Source organism: Filicampus tigris, chromosome 16 (assembly GCF_054856515.1).
Source record: "Filicampus tigris isolate MCC_2025a chromosome 16, RoL_Ftig_1.0, whole genome shotgun sequence".
Classification (NCBI taxonomy): Eukaryota; Metazoa; Chordata; class Actinopteri; order Syngnathiformes; family Syngnathidae; genus Filicampus; species Filicampus tigris.
Genome location: NC_141232.1, coordinates 15,455,367 through 15,479,125, shown reverse-complemented (window position 1 = coordinate 15,479,125; position 23,759 = coordinate 15,455,367). Strand labels below are relative to the sequence as shown.

Below are 23,759 nucleotides of genomic sequence, written 5' to 3'. Positions count from 1 at the left end.
ACAAAGTTTTCATCCCAACTATTACCCTGTTTAATCTGCATCTTGCAATGCAGCCGAATGTGGCTGAAGTGGACCATTTAAAAAAAACAAACCCTGCAGTTCGCTCCCGCACACCACGTGTTTTAGCACCACACATCTACCATCGTCGCACTACAACGGAAAAACTGCGACCCTGCATCGGATTTTGAGGCTCCACATACGGCCCGGGTTTCAGATCTGGCCCTCCACATTATTCAAAGGGGAAGTCAACCCAAACTTATTTTTTCCAGAATGTTCTATCCGGGCCCACTAGTTGAAATACATCATTCTGATTAATATTGCATTTGTGGAATATAAGTTAAAGAGACACTTGAATGAGCTTAACATTGGCATTTATATATCAGCATCAGTACTAAAATGTTCCACCCAAAAAGACTCTGTAGTGATTTAAGGGCTTTTTTTGTGATCAGATTTACGACAAATTGTCCCGCCCCTTTTTAGAGCTGGGCTCGTTATTTTTTCGGTCTCAGCGGTGTACTCACAGGAGGGAGACAAGTGTGGTAATGTTTCTCGCTTTGTCAGTTCTGTTGTCTAAATCGGCGACCGATCGCCACCAAAATGCAAATGCACATTACTACTCTTGTCCACTTCAACCTGTAAAAGTATAAAAGTGTCCTGCACAATAGTTTGGATTTTTTGACACAAAACGTGACGTCATCATGATCACCTCAACAAAATCAAAAATACACTGGCGATCGCTTTTCCACTTCCACAGGCTGGAGTGGACAAGAGCATGAATGCGCACACAAACCCCGACTGGTTATATTTCTGACATTTAGCGACGCTAAACTCGTGTTAACTCTGAGGAGGCAGACGGCGACTGGCAGTGGGCAAAAAATCAGGCAAGCATGGATCTTTATCACCCCCCTTCCCTCCCCGGCGAACAGTAGAATAATGGAACAGCTAATAGCAACAACTAGCTTCAGGCCGTTAAAACAAAAGGCATTAGCACAACAACATTAGCTCCTTACTGTCCGCACAGCGTGTGGAGGTGATCATGAGCCTGTGTCTCTCTTCATGTCGCGGGGTTGCCTCCCAAGCTGCTAACCAGTCGACCACCGGGCCGCCTGCACAGAACATATTCTGGGGAAAAATATGTTTGGGCTAACATCCGCTTTAACGTTGCCGTCAAAAGCAAATCAAGCATGTCAACTTCCATGATTCTAAAATCTGGACCAAAATTTCAAATTGTCATGTGTAATTAAAAATAATGTTGAATTATTGCAAGCATTTTCTTGTTACGTTATTATACTAACTTGAACAATAGTTGAACAAAGTATTATTCTTGACTTCTGATTCCAAAACTAGTTATCCATCAAGTTGTTGTGTACTGTGCAAGTAATAATATGAGGAGGTGATTAAACATTTTTATGTTTTCACAGTCGTAACGACCCTCCAAGGAAAACTGTAACTAAAATATGTCCCACAACAAAAATGAGTTCGATACCCCTGATATGCAGCATAGTGTACTGTATTGTTTGGTTTTGAATTACATTGTTAAGGAATAAGTGACTTGCTACAAAGAGCGGAAAAGGGCAGAAATAAATGAGAGCATGTGGATATTTTGAGAGTCTGTTGGCAATGGCAATCCATGCAGGGCCGTGCAAAGAATGGGGTGGGGGGGCCGGCCATCTATCTGAGGGTGGACATCCAAACCCCTCACCTCAATTCACCCCGCCAATGATCTTTGATGAAGGAGCATAAAACGATATGAAGGGGATATGCTTTTGATGGCCATAAAGACCATTACATCGCTGCTCTATATTGAAAGCACTTTTTTAAAATCTTCAGTTCACAGCAACACTTGTGGCCGATAGTCAGCCGTTCATTAAATCGAGTTGCCAAAGCCGTGTCGCTCAGTGTGCGGTGGGATTTACTGTGCATATTGAAGTGCTACAAAATGCAAATTCACAACTTGATCACTGAATCTTTGATATATGTTTTTGTCAGAGCTGGGCAGTCCGTCCCTGGGCCGGACTGGTCGGACCCTCCGGCCCATTATAAAATGGCTGGACTAAGCATGGAAGTGGATTTTAGTCCGGCCCACTAACCGGCCTTTGACGTGGTCGCGATGCGGCCAAATTTCATCTCAGCCTATTCAGTGAATGGCTTCTTTTTAGGCTTCTTTCTACAGTCGCGTCGGCGCGAGCGACAACTGCCGCATTGATTCACGTGACCGACGCATTGTGCTGTTGGCGACAGGTCTGCAACACATGCCACGCACCCATCAGGAATTGTTGCTGCTCTGATCGGTCCATTATGTCAAATGTTGCGATGACATACAGTTTCCCACACGGAGAGGAGGAGAGAGAGGATGCAGCACACAGCTCGTTGCTGCTGCAAAACAAACTAGTTTGGCAATAAAAATTAAATGCATCGTCTAGTCATCTCGGCCCCTTTATGGTTGTAGCAGGCACAATATCCATTGTCGCTGTCTTTTTTAAGCGACGCCCCCCCGACTTGGAACTCAACTGTTTCAAAACAACTTGTGTCCGGGAGTATATTGTATACGCTGGCACATCAAAGTGGAGCTCATGCACTTCTTCTGGCGTCTTTCCTACTTCCAGAAATACGCCATAGCAAACCTGCTCTGTATAGTGGTTTGCTGGATAATCTTTTATTTTGAAGGCCGTGAACGAAGGGAAGTGTGGAAAATAAATAACTTGTTGAATGCGACTTCTGGCCATCTATTGGACCCAGATAATTATACATTATGATAAAACCAACCCTGGGGCTCGCAATGGAAGTAAGCACACACAGTTGGGTAAGTAGTAAAGTACTAGTGGCGCATTTTGAAGCGTGTCCACAGCGGGTTCGAATAGTAAATCAGCCAGCTAATGATCCTTAAAAAGCCGCTGCCGTTAGCATCCCTCCCGCGGCGGAGTCAATCACGGACACTTTTTCTTTTTTTTTGGGCCAGGAAGCGGAACGGGCGGGGGGGGGGGTGATAATTTTTATGAATAAGGGTGGCGGATCGCGGCCGGAAGGGTACCCAGGTCGATGGTGGAAGGTCACGGCCAGACCGGCAAAAAAGGGTCAAGTGCCCAGCTCTGGTTTTTGTGAATAATGAATAAACTGTACAGGGTTTAATGCACACCTATCAATGATCAGACAGAAATAGAGAACAATGTTTACAACTCTAATTACTAGTAGTTTATTAAAATCTTTTTGTTTTATTAAATAAAATATTTAGTTCCTGTTCAAGAGACTTCAACTAAAATTTTAATATATGCATTTGAAATGTTATTCCTCTCAGCAGGAAATATTGTTTCTTTCTGATACCCATTTCAACCTATAACTCATTGACTGCTCTGGACTATGTCCACTTTTTAGTTGAACTTATGTGTTGCTATACCCTATGCAGTACATCTCTGCTTCTCAGAATTGCATTCCTCACACTGTATCTTTTTCTCTGACCTCACTCAATTCAGTCTCTCTAACTGACCTTTTCAATTATGCTCCAGTTGCTCTGAGATACTGTCACACTCAAAATTCAAACCCATGTCTGTTCTGTTTTATCACACATTGAATTGTTGTTGTTCAAATGTTCATTTCAACCAGTAGTCATTCAACAGAAAGTCGGTGCAGTATTTATGATATCCCACAGGCATTGAATTAATTTAATACACCTCTCAGAGGCATCATTAAAAAAAAATAGATTCTCTCTGTCAGCCTTATGATGATGATCTACTCCTGTGCTTCTTTCTGTACAATTTGTTTACCCTGATGAGCATCTTTGCGGGTTTTACAAGTTCCACTTGGAAGCACATAGGAGTCAGGCGCCTGATGCTGATGCAAGATGCAGGCTACCCCTATTGACTGTATACTGCATGTCTGTCCGTGGCCTGTCACTCAACACATCTCCGTGGGGTTGTTATCACTAACGACAACAGCCCTGCACTGGCAACATGAACAGAGTATATGTCACACTATCACTCTTGCTGTCTGCCTTTCCACCTAACCAGGCTTGTTCATATCTTACTCAATTTTTGCTTGTCCCAACTTTTATTTTATATTGTACATTGCTTACAAACTGAGGAATAAAGGCAAGCCCAATTTCCCTGAACACTTAGGAACGTTAGGACCAAGGCCTGGTCTAAAAATAGCTCACCAATGATGAGACATTTTATGGGAATGTTGTAGAAATGATCACTTGGAAATGTAAAGATCGCTCTTTTCTCCAAAGAAACCATTTGAGGCAAAATGTACAATCGAACCCAGTTGCAAACACAGCTCAACCAATTAAGACAAGGCAGCAGGAAAGTCATTCCAAAAGCTTAGTATTGCCTCGTCCTTCCAAAAACCTTTATGGATGTAAATTTGGGATTGTTGTCGCAATTGTGCATTGAAACTCAGCATCTCTTGGTAACCAGCATCCGTTCTTTACTTCTCTTACTTTTCCCCTCTGTCGATGTCATTCTGTTTCCACTTTATGTTCCTTGCATTTCCAACTTCCGTCTGTCTCTTGTGTCTTCGGCGTCCTCCTCCACTGCATCCCCCCACCTCCTCTTCCCTTTCTTGCTATGCCTGAGTCTCATCTTGGCCGGCTCATATTCTTTGGTTTAATCAAACATGTCTGGAAGCCTCACTTTTCGCTTGATCTGCTTCACAGAGCAGCCTGGCTTTAGCTTGCCTCGCCTACTTAGTCAACGCTTCCTGTCTCCTCTCAGCTGAGTCTCTCCTCCTGTTTGCTTCTGCATCACTGCCAGGGAGTTAAACACTGTTTATCCTCCAGTATTTCCTTCTGCCAGCTGCTCTCTCTACAACCTATTGCTATGATTTATGGGGTGTTACCTGATCTTTATGAAAGTACAAAACGTTTTTTATCTGCTTGACTCTACCTCTGACAGCCTTGTTTATTTGAAGTCTAATTTGAGATCAGGCTTTTAACCGGCTGTTAGCAATGATCATTCTATAAATCAGGGATATGGCTAATCGTTAAATTGCTTTCTTAAAGTAGAAGTCAACCCGAACATATTTTTTTCAAGAATATGTTCTATGCAAGCCCAGTATTTGAAACAAGCCATTCTGATAATTATAGTGGTATCTCTACTTCCGAAATTAATTGGTTCTGGAAGAAATTTCTTTACTCGAAAATTTTGTAAGTAGAGACATGTTTTCCATTTAAATGCCCTAATCCATCCCAAGCCCCCCAACATTCAGACATAAATGTTTTATAAAGCATAAAAATGCATCAAAACATGCAACAAATACCTGTTACAATTAGATTATTGCACAATAAATGAGAGTTGTGCATAATGTAAAAAACAAAGAATAAAGGATAAAAATGATGGTCATTTACCTTTAATTGCTGCCCTCATTGCTTTTTGCCCTCTTTGGTTCATGTTCTCTCTCAGAAGTGGTTTTTGCCTGGTGTTTTGTAAAGGACTGATTTAATAACGTGGCGACTGTCGATAGAGTCATATTCTTTGGAGAGCTCAACCAAACGCATCCCTTTTTCATACTTTTCTACTATCTCTTGCTTTGTTTGTATGGACAAAAAAATATTTTCTTCTTTTTTTTTCTTTTCCTCGTTTCTCCATCACTCTCTTGGGCTCCATAGCGAATAATGTAATTGACGTAAAACTATCGGAACACCTCATGGCCCGAGGGGCGAATGACGGGACGCTGCATAGACATATCTATCTACCTGTCCATCTGCACACATAGACACATACGGTAGAGGTCCCGCTTAGCCAATGGGATGCCAGGAAGATGCTAGGTAATAGCCAATGGCAGAGCAGCTCTGAGTTTAGTAAACTCTGGAGCTGCGAGTCGCAGCCCATACTGTATTTTTATCTTTCGTATCGTGAAATTTCTTTCGTAACAAGAGGCAATATTTTCCTGTTGAGGCGTTTCGTAACTTGAACATTTCGTATGAAGATACGTTTGTAAGTAGAGGTACCACTGTATTGCGTTTGTGGAATAAGAGTTAATCCACCCCTTTTTAGCCATCTCTGGCTGACCTGTTTTCTGAAGCTGAGCCGTAATTGGTCATTAACCTGAGCCCTGAGCAGCTGTGATGTCATTTTGAGTCGACAGAAGTGACAAAATGGCGGCCCCCTGAGATGGCTAAAAAGGGTGGATTTTGCTGCTTAACTCATATTCCACAAAGGCAATATTAATCAGAATGCCGTGTTTCAACTAGTGGGCCTGCTGGGAACATATTCTTGAAAAAAATGTTTTTGGTTTGATTTCCACTTTAACAAGAAAGCCTCTGTTTCGCTGGGAAGAAATCCTACGTTATGTTGTCAATGTTCATGTTTTGCTTGTTCATGCTTCGACCGAACTAAAGATTATTCATTTTAAAAGGTGATTTTTTTTTTCCAAGTAGCTGTGTGTGATCTGCCTGTCTTGGTTTCTTAATTCATTCATATGATCTGTAGGCTTTTCCCTTCTTCACTTACGTACATCTGTCTCATTAAGCTGCTAGCTATCTTTCTTTTGCAACTTTCTCCTTAGGACAATCCCTTTTCAAATCAGTGACACTCTCTCATCACAGCTCAGAGTAATGAGAATCTGATTAATGCTCTCATCTCATTTTATTCTCTCTTCCACCATTCATTTTGTTCCACTCTTCTCTGTAGCAGAACTGCTGCACTCGTCTGCATGGCAACATTTGCCGTTTGTTCATTTTTGGTTACTGCCCGGCTTGTTAAACTGGAACTTAATAGCAGCACCTGCTGCCAAGGGCTTTCTTTTCTACACGCACAAACACATCACACACATACATATAGGCCAACTCACAAACATTGCTTTTTCTTTCGGTGTTTTGTGTTTGTACACAATTTGTTTGACCGATGACAGTTTTTAGCCATGGTTCACCCACACTGGTTCTTTGGATATCTGTGCGTGCATCTTCTTATAACCCAATATGTTTACTTACACCTTTGCCCTCCAGTGCCCTTACTTGAGCACCTGTGCTCGGTTTTGCTGTATCCGGATGAAGCGGTGAAGGCTTCGATTGTCTATGTTTGGCTCAAGTTGTTGGGGACCTCTGGGGGCTCAGCAGCACAGTCCCTGCCGATCACCATTCGGGACAGAGTGTGTGTCCTGTTGCAACACACCTTTGCCAGTGCCACTTGCCCCCAGCTCATCAACAATTGCATTGGTGAGAAACACATTATTATGAATGTGTGCATACAACTTTCATTTGATGTATAAGAAAGTGCACTGAAGTCTGCAGCCACGACTTGGTTAGTGAGAAGACCACCATGAACTCAGCTAGTTATGCAATTTTACTTTACTTTTTTTTCTTCAAAATGACTGAAGTAGACTTAGTAAGTATTGTTCAAGTATCTTAGAGCTCAGAATGCGCTAGACACACTACAACAGTCTCTAATACCTAGAAAGTTGAAGAGAAAATGTATTACTGTGATTATTATTATAAATACATCGTGTCTTGTTTTTCTTAAAGAGGAAGTCTACCCAATAATTTTCTTTACAATAATATGTTCTATGCGCCCCCACTAGTCGAAACACAGCATTTTGATTACAATTGGGTTTGTGGAATATGAGTTAAGAAGCAACATGCATCCGTTTTTATCCATCTCAGGGGGCGGCCATTTTGTCACTTGCTGTCGATTGGAAATGACATCAGTTGCTCAGGACTCGGGTTAAGGACCAATCATGAATCACCAGTTTTCTGAAGCTGAGCCGTGATTGGTTGTCAGCTGAGCCCTGAGCAACTGTGATGTCATTTTCAGTCGACAGCAAGTGACAAAATGGCCACTCCCTGAGATGGATGAAAGCAGGTGGATTTTGCTGCTTAATTTGTATTCCTCAAACACAATATTAATCAAAATATCAAGTTTAAACCAATGAGGCTGCATAGAACATATTGTTGAAAAGAAATATTGGGTGTTGACTTCCCTTTAACTTAGCTAGTTTTTAGGGTTGTTATACTAAATGTTAGAGGAAATGCACTAAGTCTACCTTAATGGCCAGTTTGAAAACTGCATCATTCAGGATTCAGAAAAGGTTTATGATTTGTTTTCATTTATTGTATTGTGCATGTTCTAGACAGTTCCAGAATAACATTTTCTTCTTCTTATTCTCTTATTCTCATCACATGGCAAAACTGCATTTCATTTGTTTCATGGTCAGTTTTTGTAATGACATACTGTACCTATTTTATTATACCCATTTTAATTCTCCCCACTTAATGAATGTTCAGGATCTTTGTGGAAATGTACATTCAGTAGCTGCAGCTGTTGTGAAAGCGCTATATAAATGAGTTGAGTTGAGATACCTTGACACTTTTGAATGTAGATTGTCCTATATTATTCTGCTTCTTGTCACACATCCACAGCACTCATTAAGCTCAGTTGGCAGTGTTCAAACCTCCACGTGAGACTTGCGGGGTTCATATTAACATTTAATGTGCTCTATTTTTTTGATGACCTCAACACTACAGTGTATATTAAACCATTATGTTTTATTCATGCAATGTATCAGCACATTGCATTTATTCAGCATTTTATAGTCCTCAAACAGAATTGTAGGGGTATCATGTTGATGTAGTAGAACACTGGTGTTCCAGAGACTAGTTTCCATCATAGATCTATGGTAAAACAACTTTTTGTTCAACAATGAACATATCAATGCCACATATAATGTTTCATAGATGTCGTTAATTGTTTTGACACCATATCTTCTATCTCATAGCTCTGCTGTGGACTCTAGTGCAGTGGGGAGAGGCGGTTTCAGTTCTTATGAGCCACACTGTTGACCAGTTCATGTGCAGCCAGAATCAGAACACCATTTCCAACAGTCAAACCCTCAGCCAAAACCAAGAGCAACAGACTTCTGACCACTGCCATCTCCCTCTCATCCTGAAAAAGGTTTCTGTCCAAACATCCTGCCTGCATGACCAAAACTTGCATTTGGATACTGAGAAAGTCTAATCCTGGATTAATGTGCCTTTACAAAGGGAATCAAGGGGTTCTGCTCTGGATAAATATTTTCGCTTCATGTCTGGGAAATCAATGTGTAGATGATGTTGAATTAGCTTATCTCGTGTTGGGTCACATAGCAGAACAGCTCATGAGACTTTTGTTGTTGAGTTTGTACATTCATATAATGAATTCACTAATCTACCGGTAGATCCAATCAATCATCAAGGCAAATATTAGCAAGTCTTCTTCTCGAATGGACAAAAGAGAAGTGTGTTAGATTTAAACCAAACAACAGGGTTGGACAAAATAAACACCAGGGCAAGGGAAATCCCATGTGAGGCTCCCTCCTTTTCTGTTTTTCTACCCAAAGCCTTCCTTAAAAACGTGACATTTACACCATAGAGTAAATAAAAGAAAAAGTTGGAAACTCTAATTGGAAATAATGTTTCAGGCTCATGAAAAGCACAGTTATAACCAGCTAGCAGGTTTTACCACATACTGAAAAATGATAGAAAGACAAGTTTCTATCGCTTCATCTCAGACTGTCAATGCTAAACTAAACACTAATAGTAAATGTTTTGTAAACCATGCAAACTTTTTTAAAGCTGGTTGTCTTTATGTGGTTGGTGATTTCTAACAAAGCCCATTTTCTATTTCCAGTTGCTGCTGAGTGGTGACGATACATTAAAGGTGACCAGTGCAAAGTGTATTGCAGCTATTCTTCTTCATTCTCCCACTCAGTACAGTGCTCCTTTTATCAAAGCTGACATACCAGGTAAAATGTGAATACTGATACATACAGCAGATACACTTGGGGCTCTACATTCATGCTCAGTGCAAGTCTAGTGGTAAGCGCGGTCTATGCACACAGTTGGGCCGGACCAAGTTTTGGTATTTTTGGCATGCAGACCCGTGCAAGCTGCCGCAGTTTGGTGCACTTTAAAAAAAATGGGCGTTTTGCGCAGTTGTGGATGTGAACGCAGCTGACTTGATTCGTTGGCAATCAAAGTGGCTCCTCTATTTCTGTTTAAAATCCGCGCATGAGAGAGTCCTTGGGCCCTATTTACGTGCCCAGCGCAAATCTAGCGTAACGTGCAGTTCCAACTGTGCGAATTTTCTTTCTTTTGGTATTTTCATAGATGGGCACAGTTAGAAAGGGGCTGTTCCGATGTTTTGGAAGTGAACACAGCCGACTTACTTCCTGGTAGTGGTGGGCGATATGGCAAAAATATCGTATCACGATTTAGAAAAAATAAAATCACGATCATGATTTTAATCATGATTCTTTTTTACATGTTTTTTTTAGACTCATTTGCAAATTTTTGACCATTTTCCTCACGTTAAACAAATAAAACACATTTAAAATGTATATAAAACCCTAAAGGAAAAAAAAAAGACATTTTAAGCCAGCTAAGCTTTCTGAACAGGTTTTAGTTTGAATAGTGCCAATTTTTATCAAAATGTGCAGTGAATGTAAACATAAAAGGTAAAATAACGTAAGCATAAAAACACAGCTCGTAACGCGGGTCTAGTACTTTGAAGAGTCTTTTAAAGCCCTCGTTTTCCACTGTTGTAATGGGAATCATGTCTTCAGCAAGGTAATAAGTCACTGCCTCAGTTACTTCTTTACACTGCTTGCTTGTTTTTTCATATGGAGTGCCCTTGTTGAATGACTGTGTTACCGTGGGTTGCCTTAGCTTGGAGCTAGTGGCTGCCTCTGGCTACCATGTGTCTGATCTCAGTTTGCTTTAGCTGTCGGCGTAGTTTTTTGGGTGCTGTGTCTGTTCCCGCAAGTGATTAAATAGGTTTGTCGTGCTGCCATCTGACGTCAGAACCGAGTTTCTGCAAACTTTGCAAATAACTGGCTTACGCTTTCTCCTCCACCGTATCGACACTGTGGATGTGGAGTTTCTTTTCGGGACCAACTCTGCTTTGTGGTGACTTTCCGCTGTAGCTTTCAGCTACTACAAACAAACAGGGAGGCGGGGAGTGTCACGTACGGTGCACTGTGCGTGCTGTGATTGGTTGGTCGGGTATGCGTCAGCGCCATAGAGCTAAACTGTATAGAATGTGCCCTGAAGACGATTAAACAATCTTTCAGATTTATGAGATCGTCAACACGTTAAAGTCCTTAACGATCTAATATCGTTATATTGCCCACCCCTACTTCCTGGCAAATGAAAGCGGCGCCATTCATTCCGTTTAAATTTGCCATCTTCAAATATAGAGCCCTTAGTGTTTAATTAATTATTATATCTCTGAGTATTATATCCATCTGTCTGAATCTCTCCCGCTCTCTCTCTCTCTCTCTCTCTCTCTGTCTCTCTCACTCACCTTAAAGAGTTTCTGTTTGACCGGATGGCTGATACAAGTAGTGAGGTGTTGCTGTGGTCTGTCTACAGCTGTTTGGTGTTATTGATTGAAGACCCACTATTCTTCTCTCAGTGCCACTCAGTTTATGGTGAGGGAGCTTGCCATCATACAGTTTTCTTTTTCTGTATTTGCATTGAAGTGGTGGTGAATTAATTGAAAATTGTTGAAACTTCCAACAATATACAAACCTATAATATATAAAGAAATGTATAGGTACACCTGTGATCAAATCCCTATAAGGACTAAAATGGAAGAAAATCTCTTGGCATTGAAAGTTGAGAATATTTAAATCAGACCATGATGTTGGATAAAAAGGCCTGGCTTGCAGTCACCATTTGCCCAGTGCCAACCACTCAGGTTTTTCAACAGTGAACTCATCGAACCTTGCTTGTTTGTTTTCAGCTTTGCCCAAAATGTCTTGGTAAGACAAAGAATTAAAAAAAGAAGAAAGTCATCTTCCACAAATCTGAATAATGATTGACTATTGATTTAATTGAATGAATGAATGATTTATTTGAACATGCAACATAGACAATAATTTTATATTATATTATATTATATTTTATAATAATTACAATAACAATGAAAATAAAATATGAAAAATAGAAATAACAACAACAATCAAAACTTTCCAAAGCACTCACCTAACAAATTGATTTAATAAAATTGTCAAGGCAGGTATCAGATTCACTTTAGTCTTGTACAAGTCAATTGGAATGTTATAACGCTGCCATTGTTTGGTGGGTGTCAAAAATGTTTTTACAATAATATGTTATACTAGTCTAAATATGATATTATATTAACAGTCTGAGAATGGTAACGACCAATCACGGCTCAGCTTCAGAAAACAGGTAAGCAGTGATAGGTTGTTACCTGAGCCCTGAGCAACTGTGATGCCATTTTCACTCAACAGCAAGTGGCAAAATTGCCGCCCCCTGAGATGGATAAAAACGGGTGGATTTTGCTGCTTAACTCATATTCCACAAACGCAATATTAATCAAAATACCTTGTTTATTCTAGTCGGCTGCATGGAACATATTAAAAATGAAAGAAGGTTGACCATAAATCAGGCAATCACTATGGCTTGGGATGCCCGCGCATTGAATAACACCATACAAATGTGTTTTGACAAGATTTGCACGCCTGATCATAACCCATACATGATCTGTATGTCCTGTGCATGGCTAAGTCATTTTGTGATGCATTATGTACATGCTGTTGTGTGTGTGTGTGTGTGTGCTAGGTATTGAATCTCTGGTGCGCAGTCTGAAGCAGGCAGTGCAGCTGACCAACGTGGATGTGCTGAAGCAAGGGCTTTTCCTCCTCACTAAGATATTGGAAAGGTGGGACTGCTCAATAACAAAAACTGTTTTAAAATGACAGCACTACACTCATAAGGTTTTTCTAAAGTAAAATCCCAGGAGGATAGACACGGTGCCAACTTAAATAGTGTATAATGGATTGAGATGAAATTGCTGAGTTCATCTCACAGTCTGGTGCATAAATATTTGGACATTGACACAAGTTGAGTAAGTGGCGCGTTTGAAGCGTGTCCACAGCGGGTTTGAATAGTCAGTTAGCCAGCTAATTGTCTTTAAATAAACCTCCTCCGTTAGCATCTCTCCCGCGGGGGCATCATGCACGTTTTTTTTGTTGTTGTTGGGGCGCGGGGGGCAGAACGGGGCGGGGGCCGACAATGTTTATGACTATGGCCGGGGGCTCGCGGCCGAAAGGGTACCCAGGTCAAGGGTGGAAGCTCGCGGCCGGATGGGCAAAAAAGGGTCAAGTGCCCAGCTCTGTCAGATTGTCACTCTTCAATACTTTATTGCAAATCCTTTGCAATCAAGGACAGCCTAAAGGCTTGAACCCACCATACGCTTGGTTTCGTCTTTAGTTATGCTCTGCGAGGACACTGCTGCAGCTGGCTTCAGTTCCTGCTTGTTCTTTGGGCATTTTCCTCTCAGTTTTTATGATTATAAATATTCAATGTTAGAGCTGGGCATTTTACTAAAATTTCTCAGTCCGTTTATCACCTTCTTGGGTACCCTTTTGCCGTCCATCTATCTGCCCTTTTGTCGGGCCAGACCAAATAGTAATCGCCTATAGGTCTGTCCCACTATCATTTTAAACGGGCTTCCGTTCACGTTTACGTCGACAAACTTTACCCCTCCGGCCCGCTGACCGGAATGACCGAAGGAAGCTGTCGAAAAGCCTCACCACGGGCAATGGGAAACGGAAGCCTCACCGCGGCAATAGATGAAAGACGATTACATAGACGGAAAAAATGCGCGTCCGCCTTTGCTTTGTCCATCTATTTTTTTTTAAGTTTCCCGTCTATCGTTTATCGCCCCAAAAAATGGGCGTCTGTCATCGGCAGTTAGACGCACCAGTCTGTCACATGGGCGGAATTCCAAGCTCTGCTCTATATATGTTTTCCATGAAAATGATGGGATTTTTTTTTTTTAATTGGAAAAAAATATCCACGAATATGTAAAACCACTGATGCTCAACCGCGAGTATGGAGAGGTTGACTCTTTTTTTTCATCTTAACCCAGTTGGCTGTTAATTTTGTTCTCATTTTTTAAATATTATTCATTTTATACTAGTGGTGTCGACCACTTTTAAAAGGTGTGACGACCTTTTAATTATCACTGCAAATGTACTTAATACCGTGTGTGTGTTTGTTAAGTTAATATACTACACAAAAAAAAAAACACATATGTGAGCCATTGTAATCAGACGTGTCTCTGTTCACTCTGCACACACAGCTCTTTTTTTTATTTTTTTTATTTTTTACCAAGTTTAATACAGTTCAATGCAATATCTAGAGATCCGTAGAACACACCAATTAAAGCCGGGCAAAGCAAAATATTGGATATTTAAAACATTTTAACATACAGGAATTCAACCATAAACGAGTCTTCAAAATCATCATCAAAATAATAAAATTGTAACTTGTTCTTGTTGAGAAATAGATAAAAACCTCACTTTTGAAAGGGTGTGTACTCATATATGTTGAACACGGTATGATTCGCACTCGGACGTTTAATTATATCTAAATTAACTGTCTGCTGGCTTGTAAAGTGTCTGTATCTGCAGCAGCCAGTAAAACACTGCCACATTTTTGGAAGATTGACATAATTTTAATTGGATGTTTCCCCGGTCTCAAATTACAGATAGATAACTTAGGAAAAGGTGTCCTTTACATTGTGTGACGCAGTAGACCATAAAGCATAACGCACTCTTAAAGTGCTGAACAAGGAAAAGTATAGTATATGTAATAGGGGCCCATTCACATCAAGGCTGATCACAGTTTTTAGAGCAAAGTCAATCCCTGTGTGTGGTATTAAGCATTATAGTTTAAGGTAAAGCCAGGTTAGAGCACGCACGCGTGCCTGTGTCCATGCATGTGTGCGTGTGTGTACGCAAAGAGTTGAAAGGCAGACCACTATTGTGGCTACAGCGAGACAATAGTTTTGTTGCTGCATAATGTAGCAGTGACAAACGTCAATATTTGGAGTGTCAATAGTAGTCATATTTATTATGTTAGCTATCACTGGGTCTTGTGTAGGTTAAGGAGTGAGAATGGTCATTAAAAAATAACAAACAATAGCACGAGCAAGTTGATGTGATTTTAATTGCCATTTGCAAAAGCTAATCCAATATTAATCAATTGCTTCCATTCAATGTTTTATAACAGAGTTTTTGCTTTTCGATCTGTAAAAAAAAAAAGTGAAATGCTTTGAATCCATGGATCTATGAACAAGGCTTTAATTGATATCAAAATGACTTAAATCAATGTATCAAAAGTCTTAATGTTTTTAACACATGACTAGTAAGATTTTATGATTGTTAATACTCTGAAATCTCAAAATAAACATAATTGACAGAATTTCAATTATGAATCACGATAGCAGAACGGAATTGATGTGATTTTAGATGGGGCTCTTAAGAGCAGGTGGATGTCATTTGTGTACTGTAGCAACTTCGGAAAGCATGGGACACTGGGAACATTGTGATTTTTCTCTTACAATTAATCACAAATGGAATTAGTATTGAATATAACTTGGCTTAACCTGTAGGGATGTGTGTGTGTGTCTGTGTGTTTGTGCACAGGCAGCCCACAAATGTGCACTTATTCCTCAGTCCTCCAGCATTTGTTGCGGTTTCAAAGGCTGTGGTTTGTGGACTTTCCTCTCCCTGCCTGAGAGTAGCCACACAAGCTGCCGGCGCTGCCTCCGTCCTCTTTAGGTACAAACAAGCATGACAGCCACATACATTATATTGCCAAGGACACTTGAATAAAAAAAACAAAAATTGGTCAGTCCAACAAACACACAGCTCAACCTTCATACAACATGTTTACTTGACAGACTTTCACACAATATAGTATGAGCCAGCTCTCTAATGCCGCTTTTCCATTAGCTCCAAACAGCAGCACACCACACCGCACGGCCTCCTTGGCTTTTATATTACGACAGGCGCGGGGCGGGATCAACTGAACTGAGCAAACCTGTGCTGTACAGAGCACACTCACAGTGTGTGGGCTGTGGGGATCTGCCGTAACATATCACGAGCGGTGAGTCTCGGACACTGTAATTGCGGCAATTCAAAATTTGAACTGCCACTGCATGATGTGGCGACCTCGCAAAGTACAGCCAATAAAATGCATAGAAGCTTTCACATATAGATTTAAAATCTACTTCCGGTGTTACGGTTCAACTGGCTTTCAGATTAACGGGCTCTCGATTCCAGATGTGCCGTCAGGGTAATATCAGTCCAGTCATTTTGTGTTTCCTGTCTGCAGATTCGTCACGAGCTACATCGAAATTGTTCAACTGCCTACCTGTTCAATTCTTCAATAAACACGTTAAACAAAATGTCTCGTTTACAACACCCGACTGGCTGCAAGAAATTGTAAACATAGTAACAAATAAAAAATATAAAGGTAGAGATCGGTATTTGAACCTGTCACACGAAGGGAAAAAAAGTAGTAGCACCTATACCCTTGTTCACACGGCAAGATTTTAAAATTGTCGGTCAACTTCCAAACTCTGAGAGACCCCACACGTGATAAGAAAAAAAATCACGCATATAACTGTTTTGAACATATCGTGTATGGTGTGCAGCCATTAGCAGATTAGCTTGTGCCCTCGCTCCGGAATTTATTTAGATCTACATGCACCAACTCTGCATCGGTGTAAGTGTGCCAGCTCGTGGTGTTCTGGCTTCTAGATCTTTTTTTTGAATTTATTATTATTTTTTTTTACTATGTTTAAAATTTCTTGCAGCCAACGGGGAGTTGAAAACAAGACGTTTTGTTTCTTATTGAAGAAGTGAACAGGTATGCCGTTGAACAGTTTCAATGTTGCTTGTGACGAATCTGCAGACAGGAAACACAAAATTACTGGACTGACCTTGCTCTAACGGCCACAGCTGCATCGAGAGCCAGTTAATCTGGAAGTCAGTTTAACCGTAACTCTTGGCGAGGCTCCGCTTTGCAGCTGGATACTTCTCATTCAAGCGAATGGGACCCAGAAAGCTGAAAATGTTTACGTCAAGCTTTAAAATTTCATCCATTTGTACATATGAAATTGTAAAATTGTTCAACGTAAAACACAAAGGGTATTTTATGATTTTGTCGGTGGCCGGTGGGCGGCTCTGTCTCGCTCATGTAAAACCGTGAGATGGGCATGTGCATCGGAGTTCCTTGCTGCATCGCTGTTGGCCAATTAGATGACGGTGATGGCACAGCCGCATTCAGCCGGTGTTTTAGAACCACCTCAGAGATGGTTCCATTGTAACGTCTAATGGAAAAGCGTCCACTCGGGGCCAAGCAAGGCTGTCTCGGTGTGGAACCGGGCTAATGGAAAAGCTCCATAAGGGCTATATTCCCCTGTGTGTCCAAGTCAGTCAAGGCAGTTGTTTGCTTTTCTGGGTCTGCATATTCTCCCGTCCACTCAAATCTGTCGTTTACGCCACATTCGTGTCAAGTATGAACTCTGGGTGGAGCACCCCTAAAATCTCTCTCTGGCGCTGCATGTATGCTGCAGGGCATGCTGTTTTGAAGCGCCTTTCCTCTGCTGCACTCCAGAGGCTGTTGTACAGTGGGTACGGAAAGTATTCAGACCTCTTGACATTTTTCACTTTGTATTGTTGCGGCCATTTGCTAAAATCAAAAAAGTTCATTTTATTTCTCATTAATGTACAGTTAGCACCCCATCTTCACAGAAAAACAACACAGAAATGTAGACATTGTTGCATATTTATTAAAAAAGAAAAACAGAAATTTTGAAAAAAAATGTGAACTTTTTTTATTTTGGCAAATGGCTGCAATGACACAGAAAGTGAAAAATTTCAAAGGGTCTGAATACTTTCCGTACCCACTGTACATAAATAAAGACAATGGGGGGGCTTTGGGGCTTTTCTCAGCAATTTTTAAGTGAGATAAAAAATAGATTAATAGTCTCATGACTGCACTTATGGTAAATTGAGCGAGTGATTCAAGAAGTGCATATATATATATATATATATATATATATATATATATATATATATATATATATATATATATATATATATATATATATATATATATATTAATATATATATATATATATATATATATGTATATATATATATAAACAAAATATGTAGGAAGTGGCAAAGCTACTGATTTGTTTACGTGATTGTTGTAATCTGCATTTGAGTTTGTCCAGTATAGTGTATCCTTATGTTTACCCCACACCTGTGTGGGTGAATTATGTTGTCGTGGTGAACGCTCACCAAACTGCACATCAAAATGTTTTGTAAGTTTATACCACTAATTGTAGAAGATAAACTGTCTTTCATATGAATTAATGCTTCCTTTGCCTTTACTTCAGTATTATGTAATGCATGACAGATATGATATTGTTTGTTGTGATAAAGATGAATTGATGAAAAATACATTAGAAAAGAAACTTGAAAAATAAAATCACAACTCATATCGCAATCACAATTTTTTGGGAAAAAAAATTCCAATTAGATTATTTTCCATAATCGGTCAGCCCTAGTAGATATGTTCAAAAGTTTTTTTCTTGTTGGTCAGTGGGATACGGCCTTTGGCGTGTTAGACGGAGTGGTGCGCAAGTCACATTTTCGTGTATGAAGATTTCTATATTTTTCAAAAGCTTTACTATGATGTTCACAAGTCTCAGGAAAACTGTGCTCCATGATTTACAGCCACCCTCAGACTTCAATGAGTCATGCTTGCTTGGTGGTTGTGCACAAATTCCCAGTGTAGGTGAGCGTGTCAGAATTCTGGACGGGAGGATGCGTGTCTATGAACAGTGCACAAGCCAGGAGTGTAAAACAAAAAGCTTTAGGCACGAATGGGAGAATATGACCCTAGGTCACTATATCACCACTTTTTAAACACTTATTGTCAACCGTTGGTTAAAACCTCTCCAGATTGAACCACCAGTCCAGACCAGTGCAATACCAGGAGTTACAAGGAATCGTGGGGGTCATCACAAGCAGATTTCCTGAACTTCCTGCCTCTACCAGTCAGCGAAGTAGAGTGAGTTTGCTTTGATATCTATTATAGTCATGTAAAATATTTTTACAAATAAAATATTGTCTAGAAAACATGCATAAAAGGTGAAATTATCGGACTTGATTTTTTTTTCATCCTGTGCTGAGGTCTTTTCAGCAGTCCAGTTACTATTTTCAACAGTTACCCATTGGTCGGCATTTTCACATTCCTCTGACTTGACCTTTTTCCATGCAACATTTTTTTGTCATTGATGAAAGGCTCTCATGTGGCTAGTTAAAACAACCTATAGATGTTTTAAGGTTTACTGTACATTCATTGAGTTGAGGTTACAGGTACAGTTGTTTTAAATGCATAGCTTGTTCACTTGTTTTTTGAATAATAAAAAAGATAGGTGCCTCGATAGAAAACTGGCTACATGAACTTTGTGTCATGATTTACATGTCTAACGCCTGGATTTTGAGTCACATTACACCCTTAGAGTCAGCAAATGGCTGATTGTCAGCTGTTTCAAAAGATGATCTTGAACGAATTATCCTGTAGTGTTTGTCGATGTGTTGTTTTTCTCTTTGCAATCCGCTCTGAAAACGGTCAGTCGATGTTCAGTATTTACGATCAAAAACCCTCGTGTGTTATGAACACAGAGAACGGTCAAGCCATGGACTCTGTGATCGTGACGTGGAATGTAATGAAAGCCAATCAGAAAGCAAACTGAAACAACTGGTTGATTTGAGTGATTGTCAGAGCTGGGCACTTGACCCTTTTTTGCAGGTCCGGCCGCGACCCTCCACCCTTGACCTGGGTACCCTTCCGGCCTCGACCCCACGCACTTATTCATGAAAATGATCACCCCCCCGCCCCCCCAAAAAACAAAACAAAACAAAAAAGTGCATGACTCTGCCGCGGAAGAGATGCTAACGGAAGAGATTTAATTAAAGACCATTAGCTGGCTAATTTACTATTCAAACCCGCTGTGGACACGCTTCAAACATGCTCAAACGCGCCACTAGTACTTACCCTGCTGCGTGTGCTTACTTCTATTGCGAGCCCTGGGGTTGGTTTTGTCATATTGTATAATTATTTGGGTCCAACAGATGACAAGTCTACAAGCATTCAACAAGTTATGCGGGACTAGAAAGAAGCCTAGAAAGAAGCCTTTCACCGAGTAGGCTGAAATAAAATTTGGCCGCCTTGCGGCCACGTCACGCGTATGAGGGCCGGACTGAAATCCACTTCCGGCCATGCTTAGTCCAGCCCTTTTTTAAAATTTGTCATCCCCCACCCCTCGCCCCAAAAATGGGCATCCGGCCGGGCCGGAGGGACTGCCCAGCTCTGGTGATTGTATAATGGTCCCCTACATTTTGTTTTTTTGTATTTCTCATCGGATGCTATGGTAGCAGTTTGTATTATGGTCATCTGTGTGTCTCTCACATTTTACCCATCAATTAAGAAGTCAAAAATCTTAATGTGTGTACAAGGCTTTGCTTGACATCTACATTCCACTCCATTCGCACTCATTCTGTATTTGTTCTTTAGTTTTCCCATCATTTTCTATTTTAAAAGGTGAGTCTGAAGAAGTCAGAGCTAAACAGCCTGGAATCTTGGTCGGAAGGATTTCTGCTCCACTCCCTGATTTGTTTTCAGACTGCTTGCAGGTCAGGAAGTCAAATAATTGCTCTGTATTGGTGTATTCTCTCATTTTCATGGTCCTATGCTTTACTTTGGCAGACACAGGTTTTGTTTTGTATTGTTGTTGGTATTTGTGTTTTTTATAGCACATTTTGGCAGAGTACCCAGAATACTAACATTTGAACATCATATGAGGTGTTTATATACTATATTATGTATGCAATTGTAGGATACAGTTTAGTCCAGAAGTATTTGTACATTGAGTTTTTATGATTTTGCCTCTTTACACCACCACAACTGGTTTGTGATAAAACATAAAATGTGAGATTCAGGTGGAGGGGCAGCACGTGGTCGACTAGCACGTCCACCTCACAGTTCAGAGGTTGTGGGTTCGATCCCGGCTCCGGCCTCCCTGTGTGGAGTTTGCATGTTCTCCCCGTGCCTGCGTGGCTTTTCTCCGGGTACTCCGGTTTCCTCCCACATTCCAAAAACATGCATGGTAAGTTGATTGGACACTCTAAATTGCCCCTAGGTGTGATTGTGAGTGCGAATGTTTGTCTCTGTGTGCCCTGCGATTGGCTGGCAACCAATTCAGGGTGTCCCCCGCCTGCTGCCCGAAGACAGCTGGGATAGGCTCCAGCACGCACCGCGACCCTTGTGAGGATAAGCAGTATCGATAATGGATGGATGGATTCAGGTGGAGACTTTCCACTTTCATTTAAGAGGTTTATAGAATTGATCATTTAGTACCATTGTAAATTTCATTTGCATAATTTTTAATGATCATAATTTATCACCATCCTTTATTTACTGAAGACAAAATTGAAGGAAGGAATACATCCGTGATCCCTAAACTTTCATTCATTCATTATCCCTACCACTTATCCTCACAAGAGTCGCGGGCGTGCTGGAGCCTATCCCAGCTGTCTTCGGGCAGTAGGCGGGGGACACCCTGAATTGGTTGCCAGCCAATGAAGAAGTGGGACGTTGAGAGGACTGAGGAGAGGAGACAAAAATACAAGGAAATGCGACATAGTTGGCAAATGCCAAACAAGAGTCATATGATGACATGTATGCCTGGTGAACAGCAAATAAGGAGAGTAAGCTCTTTCTAGGTTGGCCAGACAGAGAGATAGTAATGGGAAGGATGTGCAGCTGCTTTGGGTGATTAAGGATAGAGATGGAAATGTGTTGACAGGTGCCAGTAGTGTGAAGAATAGATGGAAAGAATACTTTGAGGACTTGATGAATGAGGAAAATGACAGAGATGCAAGTGTCTCGTGTTTGTCATTGATCATGTGGTAGAGGTAGTTGGCTCGCTTTGGTATGTGTACTGCCAACATGAACTCAGCACTGATCTCTATCGGTAAATGAAGTAGTCTAGAAGTTGTCATCATCAGTTTGATGTCCAATGAGCAGCATTTCTGTCACATGAACACCTGTGCACCATCTGTTGTTGACAAAGATGCACTCTCCACCCTCTATGTTTCTGCCCATGGCAACTGTGCGGTCTCCACGGTGGATGGAGTGGGTCTTAAACTGGATGGCCGAGTCTGGCGTTTTATTATTTATCCAGGTTTCTGTAAAAAAAAATCACAGCACAGTATTCGCTGATATCACATTGGGTTGTAATCTTGCCTCTCAGCTCTTATTGTCGAGCAGACCTCGGCTAGCATGCTTGGAAGTAGTGCTTGCATAGCTCTAGCTTTTGGCCTATCATGTAGGCCACATCTCCTGTCGCGTCTCCATCGCCGACTTAAGTATGTTGGCTGGCGGCTACTTCAATCACTCGGGCCCGGTGCTTGAGCAGCCTGCAGGCTGGGGTTCGTCAGTTCCCGTTGCAGAAAGCTACAGTCAAGGAGGCCAGAGGAAAAGTTTTTGTCGAGAGGACATTGCAAATGTTGTAAATCATACAAACGCAGGTGCTACATTGTGTCTTTTTAAATAGATCTATAGAAAGCCAATGAGAGGCTACCGAGAGAGGAACTGTGGCACTGCAAGAGGAAGGCTGGAGCGGCTGAGAAGTTAGAATAGTACAGGACATGTTTAAGAGCAGCAGAAGAGTGGTGAGGTGTGCTGTAGGTGTGACAGAGGAGTTTAAGATGGAGGTGGGACTGCATCAGGGCCCTTAACGTTAAAAGTCAAATGAAAGGAAGAATAATATCAACCTCTCAATTGAAACTAAAAGTCTAAACTTCGAGTTCAAAAGTTATTCGAAATCCATTGCGGTTATTTCTAAAGGCAAAATCATGAAAATTGTCCAAATATTGCAGGACATAACACTAAGTTACTATGTGTATATATGCTAGATTGGCTGAGGAGTGCGCATCAGATCCTATTCTCAGGGAGAACACGTTTACAGCTCCATCAAAGAAAAGCCATGGACCTGACTCACTCGAGTCTCTATGCCAATGCCTGCTGCGGTGTTGTGACTCTGCCTGGATACCCACCGTTGTTGTGAGTGTTGGCCACAGACACACTCGCATAATGCAAACATCTGTTTAATCATCTTCTCTTCCAAACTGCATCACAAACACTAATAAATCTTGTCAAATTATTTTCAGTTGTGAAAGGTTTTCATTTTAGTGTGTGTGTGTGTGTTGTGTGTGTAGAGGATGTGTGAATATGTACCAAACCCTCAGATATTGGAGGTCTTCTACTCAATCTTGTCCTCCCTATTCACCCTTCTTCCATCTGTCATGCCAGCCTTTGCAAATAAGATGGGTAAGTGAAATTTGAGAGATTTAATTTATTTCAATGTGCCTACATTCTTGATTTCAGAATGACTGTGTGTTGTAGGTCACTAACCTATTAGTCAACTTGGCTACTAGTGTGTCAAACATCCAATGTCCACAGACTAATCCTTACTAATCCATGAAGATCCAGTTATTACAGTATCCTCTTGTGGTCAAGACAATAACTCTATGACCTGAACGATTTTTATGATGATTAGGACAGCAGGTGGCTAATGGGGCAGGCTTTAAATTGTTTTACCGTGTTGTAGATTGGTAGAGAAATTGAGTTGGGGTTATTTTAGAGGTTATCTGGAAGTTAAGAATACTGGAGGTGAAAAGAGTGTCAGATTGAGTGATGAGGCTAAATGTTGAAATCAAACGTTTATGGTTAATGTAATTAATGGTTATTAATATGTGCTAAAGGTAGGATATGAACTAGAAGAGGAAGTCAAATTCTCTAAGGAGCTAGATAAAGTCGTTCAGAGCATCTCGGGCGCAGAGGGAGTCATGCTTGTTGCATTCAGATTTGAATGGACATATTGGTGAAGAAA

The 23,759-nt window shown here is 40.9% G+C and overlaps 1 protein-coding gene across 5 annotated transcripts in view; it reads left to right on the top strand.

Annotated features, from left to right (window-relative positions):
* Positions 1-23,759, top strand: part of mei1 (meiotic double-stranded break formation protein 1) — a 53,504-nt gene that overhangs the window by 4,362 nt on the left and 25,383 nt on the right. For all 5 annotated transcript variants that reach the window (XM_086056644.1, XM_086056642.1, XM_086056640.1 and 2 more), the window contains 10 exons: positions 6,941-7,150; positions 8,707-8,882; positions 9,597-9,711; positions 11,278-11,397; positions 12,554-12,653; positions 15,427-15,561; positions 18,763-18,871; positions 20,408-20,499; positions 22,783-22,930; positions 23,086-23,197. In XM_086056644.1, the coding sequence (XP_085912770.1) occupies positions 6,941-7,150; positions 8,707-8,882; positions 9,597-9,711; positions 11,278-11,397; positions 12,554-12,653; positions 15,427-15,561; positions 18,763-18,871; positions 20,408-20,499; positions 22,783-22,930; positions 23,086-23,197 (1,317 nt within the window). The remainder of the gene's footprint in view (positions 1-6,940; positions 7,151-8,706; positions 8,883-9,596; positions 9,712-11,277; positions 11,398-12,553; positions 12,654-15,426; positions 15,562-18,762; positions 18,872-20,407; positions 20,500-22,782; positions 22,931-23,085; positions 23,198-23,759) is intronic.